Source organism: Scleropages formosus, chromosome 5 (genome assembly GCF_900964775.1).
Source record: "Scleropages formosus chromosome 5, fSclFor1.1, whole genome shotgun sequence".
NCBI classification, from domain to species: Eukaryota; Metazoa; Chordata; class Actinopteri; order Osteoglossiformes; family Osteoglossidae; genus Scleropages; species Scleropages formosus.
In genome coordinates this window covers 22,451,783-22,464,941 of record NC_041810.1, presented here as the reverse complement: position 1 = coordinate 22,464,941, position 13,159 = coordinate 22,451,783, and the positions used below count along the sequence as shown (strand labels likewise).

The 13,159-nt window shown below is 48.9% G+C and overlaps 1 protein-coding gene across 2 annotated transcripts in view; it reads right to left on the bottom strand.

Annotated features, from left to right (window-relative positions):
- Positions 1 to 308: 308 nt before the first annotated feature.
- Positions 309 to 13,159, bottom strand: part of LOC108942353 (protein phosphatase 1 regulatory subunit 12A-like) — a 38,769-nt gene continuing 25,918 nt past the window's right edge. The window contains exons 10-26 of one of the 2 annotated variants that reach the window (XM_029251639.1): positions 11,505 to 11,720; positions 10,418 to 10,518; positions 9,932 to 10,048; positions 9,365 to 9,517; positions 8,946 to 9,071; positions 8,415 to 8,537; positions 6,676 to 6,766; positions 6,365 to 6,550; positions 6,040 to 6,205; positions 5,828 to 5,931; positions 5,663 to 5,728; positions 4,804 to 4,820; positions 4,614 to 4,716; positions 3,780 to 3,884; positions 3,391 to 3,438; positions 2,516 to 2,566; positions 309 to 765 (exon numbers count right to left, since the gene is read on the bottom strand). In XM_029251639.1, the coding sequence (XP_029107472.1) occupies positions 679 to 765; positions 2,516 to 2,566; positions 3,391 to 3,438; positions 3,780 to 3,884; positions 4,614 to 4,716; positions 4,804 to 4,820; positions 5,663 to 5,728; positions 5,828 to 5,931; positions 6,040 to 6,205; positions 6,365 to 6,550; positions 6,676 to 6,766; positions 8,415 to 8,537; positions 8,946 to 9,071; positions 9,365 to 9,517; positions 9,932 to 10,048; positions 10,418 to 10,518; positions 11,505 to 11,720 (1,860 nt within the window). In that variant the 3' untranslated portion in view covers positions 309 to 678. The remainder of the gene's footprint in view (positions 766 to 2,515; positions 2,567 to 3,390; positions 3,439 to 3,779; positions 3,885 to 4,613; positions 4,717 to 4,803; positions 4,821 to 5,662; positions 5,729 to 5,827; positions 5,932 to 6,039; positions 6,206 to 6,364; positions 6,551 to 6,675; positions 6,767 to 8,414; positions 8,538 to 8,945; positions 9,072 to 9,364; positions 9,518 to 9,931; positions 10,049 to 10,417; positions 10,519 to 11,504; positions 11,721 to 13,159) is intronic. The other variant, XM_029251640.1, reaches the window with a different exon arrangement.

Here is a 13,159-nt window from a genome sequence, read left to right as displayed (position 1 = left end):
CTTGCTCCATTTAGTGAGAATTCTATTTTTCTCATCAGCAAACAGTGATGTCATGGGGGGGGGTGCGTATGGGTGAACGTGCTTTTGGGCGGAGCACCCCACTGCATTCTGGGGGGAAATGCGCAGCACTGACAGATGGGGACGCATCTATGGGAGGGTGACCGATGGTTTATGAGGTAGAGGAACGGGGGGGGGGGGGGGGGCGGGTCTAACGGTCAGAGCAAAAGCAATCACATACAATCCTTTAAGTGCGTGGGGGGGAAAGAGTCGGGGGGGGGGGTATGGTTGTGGCACAAAATAAAAATGAGGTGTTAAAGGGCTTCGAGAAAAAGCCGAGATCTCGAAGTCACTCGTTTCCTGTACAGCTAAGGCTTACTGGTTAAACACGTGCACACACAGATACACATACACACTCACTTTCGCAGGCTTTCCCCACCCGCCTCCTTTTCCCACACCGACCGTTAAGCTCCGTTCGCTCTTCAGGGCAGCAGCAAGTTGGAGAAGAACGCCTAATCTGGGGTGGATGCATGACGATGGTTTAGAGGTAGTGGGAGGGGAGGGGTGGGGCTGAGGGGGGCAGATGGAGGACACTTCTCGTGACCAGTGTCTGCAGCAGTTAATAGCGATTTGTGCAACACGATGAGTTGCTGCTCGGGGCGGCAGGGAGCGGTCACTCAGTTACTTGGAAAGTTTGCTAATGACTCGAATCAGGGCTGCATTTTCATCCTTTAGTCTCTGGTTGTCCGCTTTCAAGTCTGGTAGCGTCTGAAAGACAAACAAGGGATGGGGGGGAGACCGAGAAAGGAGAGAAAAGATTTAGATCGCCGCCACTCTCTTCTACAAGCCCACACACACAGCCCACGTCCAGCGGGGCGAACCTTGTTTGACACGCAGCCCAAGAGAAACCCAACGCTCAGCTACCTGTGCAGCCTACTGCGCCCACGCAAGCGCACCACACACTGCAGCCACACAGGGGCAGCACCTGGCATTCGGCTCCATGCACGACAATGCTGTCGACTGACACCAGCAAGCGCCTCAAACACACAGCACACCTCTCCCCTTAACTCCAGCTCCTCAGAAACAAACTTGGAAATGTTGGTAGCTGTAAGGCATCTGGGCCACGGGGCACTAGTTGGGAGACACTTTTCATCAGCTGGCACTGATCTGAGCCTGGATGAGGATGAAAGATGGTAAAAGACAACTTCCATTCCTCATCAAGGACCTCAGCTAAGAGAGGGGTGGGGGGGGGGGGAGCCATCAGCTGCACTGTGCCACAGCACAAGTAAAAACAGTCCCAATGCAGTCATCTAAATTTCGTACTTTGCTACATTACAACAACAGTAGGTGACCAATATTAAAACGTCCATGACAAACACTGAGTAAAAGTCAATAAGCAAAGGCGTTCAGCTAGAATAGAACGCACCATGCAACAAACCCAGACCAAGCCAGGCTGACAGTGCGCCAAGTTCGGGTTTCAAGGCAGTGGAGATGCGGGACAGCACCTGCCTGTCTGTCTGTCTACGTGTGGGTAGTGTGGGCGACACAGAGGGAGAAAGAAGGCATGGGATGAGATGGGGCTATGAGGGGGCCGCATGCGGCTGGCTAGAGCACTCGGAGAGCTTGGCCACGATGCGGCCCAGGACGCGGTTCTCGGCTTGCAGCCGCTTGTTCAGCCTGTGGAGGGCCTGAACCTGCTTTACTTGGTGGAGGTTCTGCAGGAGGAGACCACAAGAGAAGAGGAAAGAAAGCCATTGGAGTTGACAAACTAAGTGGAGGGGCTGCAAGGGGGCAGGAAGGGTTGTGCGCAGAACATGATCATCAGGGTTAGTGACAGGACACAGAAAACTGTTCCCGGAGACTCTTCTCGTGAACGGCGGCACTCAGCAGCGAGACCTCCTCAGAGCCTTGACCTCATCGCATCGCGATGTATAAACACTCTTGTCAATTGTGTTGCTCCCCTACAGACTGGCCGCTGCCCAGCCCCCACGAGCTGGGTTTCAAAACAGAGTGTAAACACAGCCATGGCTCAGAAGCAAAGGTATACCAGTGCTGTGAGAGACACCCACCACAGCATGAATAGGAAGAACAATTAAAAATACAGAGAAATGGACTGTTGGAGATGAGGTGAAACCCAAAGGAGCCCCTGGACAGCACAGAACCATCGCAGGGCGACATCTATGTGTGGACGATGGCATTTAAGACAAAAAGGCTGCAGACATGGTCAGCCTGACAGGTGACCAACAGGTGAACACAGCATCATGGCTGCTGTTTGGGAATCCACATGGGGGAGCAAAGCCGAGCGCCACCCAGCCCCCTCACCTCAGTCCTGCGTACAGAGCCAAACACCAAGAGGCTGCAAAACATTTTAACATTCGAGCAGAGAAGGCAGTCTTCACATGTCCTCTGTCACGGTTTCATTTTGAATACTGTGCCCAGGCCATTGGTAAAGAGACAAGCATTTCATTAAGGGAAGTGGGGGGGTTGACAAGTACTGTAGAGATGGGACAGTTGTTACCTTGAGTTCTTCCTCCATCTCAGAGATCTTCCTTTCTAGAGCTCTTCTTTCCTGTTGGGTGAGACGGGCTAGTGAACACTGGGCACGCAGGGAGCGCAGAAGTGACACACGCGTGGAGCCACACAGCTAGAGCTTCCGCAGACTGCATCGTCGCACACAAAGTCACTAGGAAAGACTTTCTCCGTTCGCTTTCCGTGACGTGCATGTCGGATGCAGTTTGTTGAGCACGGCTATGGAAACACAAAACTGTGTCGAAACGATAAGGAACTCGTCTTTGGAGCTGGAGTGAGCGTTACAGCATCTGATGGGGTAAACACGGTACCTCGTCCTGCATGCAAGTCGTACTTTTTGTGAGCAGAACACTGCGATGCAAAGAGAAGTGAGCTGTTCCAAAGGAAACTAAACCAGCACATGCGGAACACAACACACAGAACACGTGGCAGAAACACGTGCGCAGACACGCACGCGCGTAAGACCGGGCTCTTGTTGACTCATGAGCAGTGAACACACACTGTCTACCAAAGATGCACAAACAGGCAAGAGAAGGAGCTTGTGGGGAGAGGCTGGTGGGTTCCACCCCACTCTGAGTGGAGAGGCAGCAGGAGAAGAGAGAAGAGAGCACTACAGGAAGTCAATGTTTGACTTTACCACCCAGAGGAAATTGGGTCTTGTTCGTAACCTTCAGACATAAATCAGTTTGTTACACCACAGTTAGAGCAGAGAGAGGAGGAGGCTGTACACTCCTCTTACAGGTTACTGTAGTATGGGGAAGAGCACTACTTTCAATGCACGGTAAACCAGAGTTTCATTTACAGCATGTCACTACTTGTGAAGTGCAGTACTGGACAAACGTTGTAAGAAATAGGAAACTTTACCCTTTTCTCCATTTCCAGCTGTGATCGGTCAGCAAAGCGCTCCTGCCTCTGAAAAACAAGTCCAAGATGACATGTCAAGTGGGAGCATATTTCAGGACAGGGAAGGGTGGTGACAAGGCTCTTCGTCCCTGGTCCTGTCTCATTTCCCCTCACGCCATAAAGACAGTGAACTGGATTCAAACAAATGAATCGGAGGGTTTGTGATGTGGCTCAAACAAAAACAAGCCCAACTGGGCCCTCAGGGGGCTCAGCAGAACACAGCATGGCTAGTGCTAAAATGGGTTGTTGTGCGTCATCTGAACGATTCAGCATGTTCAACCTCAGCCAGTCTGACACAACCAAAACAGACCCCCCCCCCCCCCCCCCCCCCGAACAGCCCCACCCCCCACCTGTGTGGCCCTTTCTAGCTGCAGCTTCAAGTCGGCCAACTCCAAGTCCGTGTGGCGCAGCTGGGCCTTCAGCTTCTCGTTCTCAGCTAGGATCTGTTCGTAGAGCTTGGACAGGAACCAGAGGAAGTCAGTAGAGGAAGCACTATGGAGACGTTGAGCAGTCGGAACTGACCGCCACACACACTCCTACGACTGGAAAATGCAAGGAACTTCAGAACAGAGAAATTAGAACCACTGCTGGAACTGATCTTTTTTCCATTCAATTCGATGCTCTTTGGAGTCTCAATAAGACAAGACACAATGGAACTTCCAAAAGTGTTATTTACTGCTTCTGCAGAATTCTACCAACACCTCAAAGTACACCAGCACTGGGGTTAATGTGAAAACATTTGTACCTCTCTGTTCCTAAAGCTTCCTTATATCCTTGAACCTAAACCAATACCCATCAAAGGTCTTCAAGGTCATCAGTGTACCTGGAAATTTTATCCAGGTACAAAGCTGCTTTGTATTCTATAACTGTCTGCAGCATGCCGTTCACAGAAATAAACTAAAAGAATATAAAAAAAGTAAATGACATACTTAACAGTAAATAACAAATAACGTGAAACAACAATAAAGTGAGTGCTATTCATCACTAGCAAACACACTCCTACTACTGACAAATGCAAGAATGAACCGACAGCCTCCAGAACCACTGCACCAGGCATCAAGTATGTGGGACGAACAAACAGGAACCTCAACAAATTGGAGTGCTGTCTGGAGGCCACTGCACACCAATTAGGTGACCAAAGCAGGTGTGAACAGGACAGCAATGGGACAGCTGGGGGCAAATACCTTTCGGTAGTCTGTGGCATCCTCTTTATCCAGCCTGCTTGAGTACGGTCTCCTGCCAAGGTTCTCGTAGCGGTCAGCAGAGGGGGCGCTAGTGGAGTCGTTCCTGCGGAGGGCAAACAAATGTTTTCTTCACGCTGCAATGATTACCTTTTCATAGATTTTGCATGGAAGGTTTTAACCATGTACATACCTCGAAAGACGGTCACTCTAAAAAGAAAAGGAGAAGGTATTAGACATAAAATATGTTCTAAACAGACTGCAGTGAAATTACCCAATTAACAAAATTCATTTGTTAATTAAGGGGGAAACAAACATGGATCCTATGATTGTGGGCAAGAACCACAACACTGGCAGATGTAATTGTATTATAAGTGCTTAAACCCAAGTAAACATTGTAAAACACTCTTTTCCTCTGTTAACTTGTCTGAATTTCTTCTTGAAATTGGACTGGTTATCAAAATAATTGCCCTACATGATGCCTCGTACCATAAGCAAAGCAGTGAACACATTAAAACAGAATATTATGTACTCAGTTCTTCACGTCTGCATATTTGTTTGTGGTTTTAATTGTTCAGTTTGTTCTCTGCTGTTTGTCCCGCCCTCGCTGCAGTCCTCACTCTGTCTTGTGAATGAATACTCTGGGACATCCTGCCCAGTGTCCAAAAAAACCTTCCCAATCCAAACAGGAAGTGGACAGGCTGGGAGGCTGCAGGCACTGCAGACAACCTCTCCCTTCACAAAGCGGAGGGCAATGACTTGCGCAAGAGCCGATGCACCTTAGGGTAGGGTGACTCAGTTACGCACACAAGAATGAGTTAGAGGAGGGACAGCGACAGCTTTGCAAATGAAAATTGAGCTCATTTTTTTTCTTAAGTGATATAAACTCCTGTGACACACACCTTCTTAAACTTAAACAGAACCAAACAAATGGGCAGTAAAAATATTACACCCAAAAAAAAAAAAAAACCAAGTACAACGTACAACAAGTATACATAAAAGAGAAAACAGTAAACTGCAGAATCCCGAAAGAATCACAGAACTACGCTTACCTGTGGCTCACTCTGGGTGCTGCCGTCCTCTGAGTCAGATTGCTGCTCCGGTTCATTCTCATCACTCTGGAACAAGAGGAAGATGCTGTTACCATGGTGCGGTACTGCACACTTGATGTCAATGGTTCCAGCTCAGCTAGGCAAGCTGGAGACACAGGTTCTTACATCTTGGGTCCAAAAAGACACGCCGGTGGAGCGCCTCTTCTCCCGGGGGCGCCGCCGCTCCCTGATGGTCCTGGGCTGGGCCTTGTCCTCACCTTCCTTGTCCTCTGAGCAGCGTAGAACAGGAGAGACACAGCAAAGCATCAGCAGCTCACCCTTGTGACACTGTCCCCTTACCTTATGGCTACATTAGGAGGTACGAGGAATCCACTGACCCTTCTCGGCGTCCCTGGAGATCCGGCTGTAGGTGGAGCTAATGCCCTTCAGGCTGTCGGGCCTGTTGAGGGAGCTGGAAGAGAGGGAGCTGCTTGAAGTAGACACGGAAGGCGTGGAGGACGCCGTGGTTGCAGTCGTGGTCGATGGTCGGTAGCGCTGGTACGTCTGGGCAGGAAGGTCATGAAACATGCTTCAAACACACATGATACTCCAGCAGTGCACACACTCCACACTGTGGATGCCAGTTCTGCCCAATATTAAAAATGGCAAATTAAAAACTTGCTGCTGCGGTTCTGAGAATGACACCTGCAATGGTGCACTGACCTCATCGAAGCTACGGTATCGCGATCGCGAGTCCTCCTCCTTGGCCTCCGTCTCCTTCCGTTCCTCCTGCTGCTTCTCCTTGTCCTGCTTCTCTTTCTCCTCCTGCTGCTCCTCCTCACGTGTCCGCGTGGGGCGGCTCCTGCCGATGGTCTTCTCGGCCTCCTGGAGGTCAGTCAGGGTGACGCCCTGCATGGCCACAGTTATGGGGGCCGTTTACAGAGCTTCTCAGGAGGAGGACAGGGATGTGACCAGCAGTGGTTTGAAGCTCCACCCAAACACAGCCCACAAGGACCCAATGAGCAGGTACTTACCTGGGTGGACCGCCGTGACTGCCTCGCCTGCCTGGAGCGGGCCTTCCGCTGAGACTCGGACTCTTCATCCCGAACAGGAGTGAGGTACGACCTGCTCCCAGACACAGGTGCAGACACAAACATTTGGACTACCGAACCGATGGACCAATGGAGGCAGGCAGCAGAGCAGCAGGTAGCATTTCTTCATGTGCACATTTACTCATTTTGTAGGCACTTTCCTCCAAAGCAACACACACTGATTATTATGCAGTGTTCAGCAGACACTTATCCAATCTGGCACTCTAGTGCTGAGAGTCCATTGAGCTGCCTTCAATCATTCACCTGTCTAAACACCAGAGCAGCTCAAAACATACACACAAGGTCAATTCAAAGTCACCAATTCTCCTGAAACATGTCTTCAGACTGTTAGAGGGAACCTGCTGGAAATGGGGAGAACACTCAAACTCTACACAGACTGAGCAGAAATCGAACCGACGTCCTACCACATAACCCACTTGCCGTGAGACACCACCAAAACTTTTCTGTCAGTGGATACTCATTTGCATTGTCTTCACCGATTTCTTTTTTTTCCTTCTTTTGCTTTGTTACATTTACAGATGAATTAACAAACAAGCACGGTACTGTATGTACATCTGAGCATTTGTTAGTATACAGTAAGTGTAATGGGGTTAGGGTTAGAGTTGCTGCCTTTGGACCCAAAGGTTCGAATCCTACCTCCCGCTGTAATACCCTTGAGCAATGTACTTAGCTTAAAAATTCATCCAGTAAAATTACTCAACTGTATAAATGGGCAAACTAAGTCACTTTGGAGCAAAAATGGAAGCAAAAGCTACAGAAGAGCTGAACAAGTCACAGGTAGAGAGCCATAAACTATTATAGAGTATTTAATGATATGAACCTGCCTTGACATAACTAATGTTAACAATGACAGTGACCAAGTTCATTTTAATGGGATTTGATATTTTGGCATAAATGGTTGTCACTACTGGGGCAGAGGAATGCACTTTTTTTTTTTTTTTTTTTTTTAATGGCAATTACATCTTCAAGTTATGAGACTCCACTTTATGAAAATAACGCGTTCCCGGAAAACCCTTCATAAGGGGGAGACGAAGACTGCTGCATAGTCATCATTGTTAGTTTGAGCAAAAACATCTGCTACAAAAGGATGCAAATGAGAAGCCTGCAGTGCCACATGTTGGGTGAACGGCGAGCAGTTGGGCGTGGCGTGTGGATTATATTCCTTCAAGTCATTCATTTATAGAGACAAATCTCTACATATCTCCAGCTTGGAGTCACGGACCGCAGCTGCATGGGGACGGGCTGCCCACTCCGTTTACGCCACACAAAATGTAAACCCATTAACATCAAGTGAGCGTGCTGCCGTGGGGAAAACATGCCAACTTCAGCAGCATTCCTTTTAAGGAAAACCCTCCTGAGAAGTCAAGTGCTGAACTACTCTGTAAACAGTTTGTTTCAGCGGTAACTTGACCAAAGGACAAGGTCTTCACCTACTGCACAGAACGGCACACCACTGCACAGAGCGGTAATCAAGGAAGCATCACCACACAGGAGAGGCCAGAACAACCAGGAGGCAAAATGCCAGATGACTCACATGCCGCTGCACCGTGTCTTTACACGTGCATATAGGGCTGTGCTTGTGACAATGTTCTTTTGCTTGGGCAAGTCTGACAGTGCACTGTATATGAGTGATGGTGTGTGTATTCTTGTGCAATGCCCACCTGCGTCTCTCCCTGCTGTCGGCGGAGACCACGGTGCCAGCTGAGGTGGCGTTAACCACTGTGGGGGTGATGGCTGCCGACTCCTTCTCCCGCTCCTTCTCTGCACTCTCGTCCGTCCAAAACCTTGTGGAAGTTCTCGTAGTTACACAAACAAAACAGGCTTCCTGCTCATGACCTGTCGCTAGTTAAGACAGGATGGTGGAATAAGAAACTATGCAGTGTGTCACACAAACTAATTGTTTCATGTGTTGTTCCAAGGAGATATTGCTGAGCACAGCATGCAAACGCAGCTCTAGACTCAATGTCAGAGATTCTCCAGTTGTGGGGGACCTCAGCATCGGCATGTCTGCGTATAACCTGAGCACTTCAACTCTTAACTGAAGTAACTGCTCTTCCAACTGAACGGAATGATACATGTCCAAGACACAAAATTGATAGTTGTAGAAAGACCGAACTAGGAGCAAAGCCTGTTCCTCGGTATCACATGGATGGTACATATCCAGTGGGCACAACCGGAGCTGATGGCTCTACCTGCTGGTCACACTGGAAGGGGCAGGGGAGGTGGTCGAGGTGGATAGGCTCCGGCTGCCGGTGGACGAGGTGACGGACGAGGAGGTGGAATTGAGGGCATCTTCATACCTCCTGCCAAAGGAGCCGCTGTGGCAGTCAAGGAGGTCATTAACACAGGGGATAAGAAAAGGGGAGCAGGAGATAGTGTAGTAAAACTTTTCAGGATCACGAGTTTTTTTTTTTTTTTTTTTTTTTTAAACTAAATCTATGTTGCTCTTGATTCCCAAGCACTACGTTGTTAAAAACGTTTTCCTACATTTCCAATAAGTATGGGGAGGAAAAAAGATGGGAAGACAATGATTATGATGACAACAGGTATGGAACGTGACATGCACACAGCAATGACATGAACTGCCACAAGCAGTGAACACAGGTAATACCTTCTATACACGCTGTAATACGGGCTGTGGGATGCAGGAGACTGCCAGGCCTTAGCGCTACAGGAGGAGGGGTCCAAGCTGGTGGCGGAGGACGACTTTGCGGGCGCATCTCGCACACCACTGCTGCGCCCCATTGCCAGCGAATGGGACGAGCTGGCATCCGCACGGAGCCAAAAACAAAAGCACGTTAACAGCTCACGCACACACACACACACACACACACACACACACTGAGCGCAAAGCGCTACACAATGCCAAGGTGGACACCCTCCGCAGGGCTTCAGAGTTGTTGGCAGGACAGAAGCAACAGGCTTCATCACACAACTACAAACTTGAGCAGGGAAGAGCAGAGAGAGAGAGCAGAGAAGCAAGGCAAAGGCATGAGGCTTGGTGGCAAAGCGGTGACATTTTGAACACTCATTTAGGTCTGTTAGCTTTATGATGACTGATTTCCCAGAGGTTGGTTAGTGCTGTGATTTTACACCTAGTAGGCAAAGTCTCTATCCTGCGCCACACCAAAAGACACCGAAAGGAAAGGACTTCTGGGCGCAGACGAGGGCTGCGAACCTGCGTTGGAAGCCGAGCAGCCTGCTCTGCGATGTGGTCCCTTCACTGCTCTTGGGCTCGTCATCCCAGCGCCTCCTCGTGTACGAGGCGCTACGCACCAGACTGGCGGCAGAGTCCCTGGGAACCAAAACCCACAATAGCATCTGGCGGCTCCACACAGGGCCCCACACTGGGCCAATGGTTTATCTCCTCTCAACAGCACTACCATTGCAAGCCCCATAAAGATATCGCATGGAGCTGATCAACGTGTGTCTACTCCATGGCCACAACAATCTATTCAATAAAAATGACAGAAGTATTGGCTAATTCAGAAACCTGTGCTGCCATTTTCTCACTCTAAATGCAAACATCTCAAACAGTAGTGAACTCTAGCAAACGGCAAAGAGGCAGAAGTGTGCAGCAGCGTGAATCCACAAAACATGCATAACACTGCTCAGGCCTCCCAGAGTCTGTCACGGGGTGAACAGCGGGTGGCGCTCTCTGCACCTGTTCTCCTTCTCGTCGATGTCTGACACGCTGCCTTGTCTTCGCGACGGGATTGTGGGAGTGACGTAGGCCAGCCGAGTTCCTTTATCCCTCTCTTGTTCCTGTGTGCACAGACATGTCTTACTGCAGTTTTAAACCAGCATTTCCCTACAAAGCACAACCGCTCAATTCAACTCACTTTTAAATGTCCTCGCTCAAGTACATGTATAATGGAATTCATAATGAAATTCCATTTCTCCAAGTGTGGTGCAACATACAAATAGACAATATATAGTATTCCATGTATAAGCAGCAGCAGATATAAGGAATAAATTTAACAGACAAGGTAAAGTAAATGCAACAAGACAAAACCTTAGGAGTAAAGCAATCGGTGAAGACCAGTAAAAATAAGCAGTATTGGGTTAGAAATGCTACTCATACAAGGGGAACGCAACACGTAATTTGGGAAAGTGGGAGGAACAAATTCCAGAGTGAGAGCAATTATACAGAGAGTATCCTGGGCAGGAAGTTGCTCCTGAGCCTCATGCACATCGGTTCCTCCTCCCCAGGGACTGTGCGCCTGACTCCACAAACCTGGAGCACACTGGCTTTTGTGAGAAGATATCTATTGTCCAAGCGTGTTTACACACACAAAGCACCTGACAAAGTGTCATGAAGAGTGAATAAACAGAACACAATGAGCGCACCCAGGAGGTACAGTTACTGTGGGGTACACACATGTGTACATGGAAATCCCAGTAAAATGGGCAGAGAGAAGGAAATGGCAGCAGGATTAAAAATAAACCCATGGAGGTGTATTAAATTAGGATGTCGAGAATGGTATCTTAGTGTCCCTTCAGGTCTGGATACAGATTACGTACTTCGCAGGCTGATAAGGGACCATGGGTGAAAAATAATTTAAGAAAATAAAAGTTACTTCTTGTCATTTGTGTCCTTATTGTGACAAAGCCAGTGACAAGGCAGGGGAAGTACAGATGAAACTGCTTTATTTCAACACAAACAAATCGACTGCTGTGACCTTTGACACCATGCAGTGCATTAACAACATATAATTGGTCAAAGTGTCTAAAAGAGGAAGGGTCTTTACTTTCTCTTTGTTGTCCAGTGAGGACGAGAGACGGGGGCTGGAAGCAGAGCGCATCACCCCGGCTGCATCCTTCTCCTTCTGCGTCTCCTTGCCACCAGTGATATCCGCCAGCGCCCCATAGCTACCCGTCTTGCGCAGGCCCAGCCGCCAGGAGGCGGGCGACTCGTCCTTGCGCTCCTCCTCTTTGGATGGGACCTTTCCGGAAGGAGGTGCTAGCTGAGGGAGCAGGAAGAAAGGGGCACATTCGTTTCCAAACAAAGAATTCAGATCTAAAACAGGAGAAGCCACGACAAATTACGGCTGAGTGGTCAGTCAAGCTAAAATGAAAAGCACTTCAACAGGGGAGACGAAGAAGTGAAGCAGGAGTTACACTACGGTGTTTCGAGATGCAGCTGCCATTTCATACAACCCTCCGAAGCTCGGCTTCAGTTGAGGTTCGAGCTGAAACTGTGGGAAGGTGGATGGGAATCACCACCACGACAATGATGCTTGGCAGAACGAGCACATCAGTCATCACTAATGGCTCATGTGTAATAGTGTCCCATGTAACCCAAACTCCTGCTCACTCAAGGGGTCAGCGGTAAACACTGGGAACACACACTCTGTTTTGGCTTCTGGGTTTCATGAGCAGCACAGACACCACTAGATCTGAATGTCTTTGTGTTATAAGTGCGCTGGGTTAGAAGCCATCAGGGCGCTGTTCAGTGGTGCGTCTGCACGCGTGGCGTTACAGGAGCTGCCGAGGGGAGGACCTCACACGAGTGTCCAGGGCAGCCTGATCAATAGGTTAGCAGAGCTCAAACATGCAGAAAGCACAAGTGGAAAAAGACATTCAGGTTAGTATGGTCTCAATGCTTGCATTTGAGCACATGAGTAACAGCTGGAGGGGAGGACACCCAATGGGGTTTGGGAAGGGGGTACAACTCGGGAGCACACTAATGCCTCACCATCGCTTTTTTGGGCACAAGAGAAATGCCAGTTTTGCGCAAGCCCTGGCGCCATAATGTGGGATCGCTTGGCTCGGCCCCAGACGTGAGAGGAGTAATAAAGTCAGACTAAAGGCAACCGAGACAGGAGCAGTAAGGGGGGGGGGGGTGGAGAATCAAAAGAGAAGAGAAGGAGCTGAGATAAGACAGTTCATCGAACATGTGAGAAAACCGAAAAGGCCAAACACACATCGTTTCTGAATGGAAACAGCTAAAAGGCATTAAAACACATCATGATGCAGGTTTACAGAAAGAGCGTGCTCACGACAGTGGGACAGTGAAAATGAAAAGGCCTTGTGTTTCGTGCTCAAGGCTTTAGAGAAAGGGAGATCTTTGGAGTTGCAGTAATTCCACACCGTGGTACAAAAAGGTCTGTCCTACAGGGGGCAGCAGCAACACAGGAAACTCATGAGGAAGATGTATGAAAACAAAGGCCTTAACCCTGGTTCTAGAGCAAACAGCCTCACCTCCCTCATTTCCTAGTGTTGATAACCCAAGTGCACTGCGTTCCTCAGGAACTGCGCTCTTTATTTGGATTTGCTTGTTCTAAATATATTTGTTTATGCTCATAATATCAGAAAGCCAGTTATCACCTAATTTTGTAGCAGTTCTGTTTGAGCTCATGCTCAAATATGCAGACAAGCTAAACAATTATGGAAAATTTCTGGG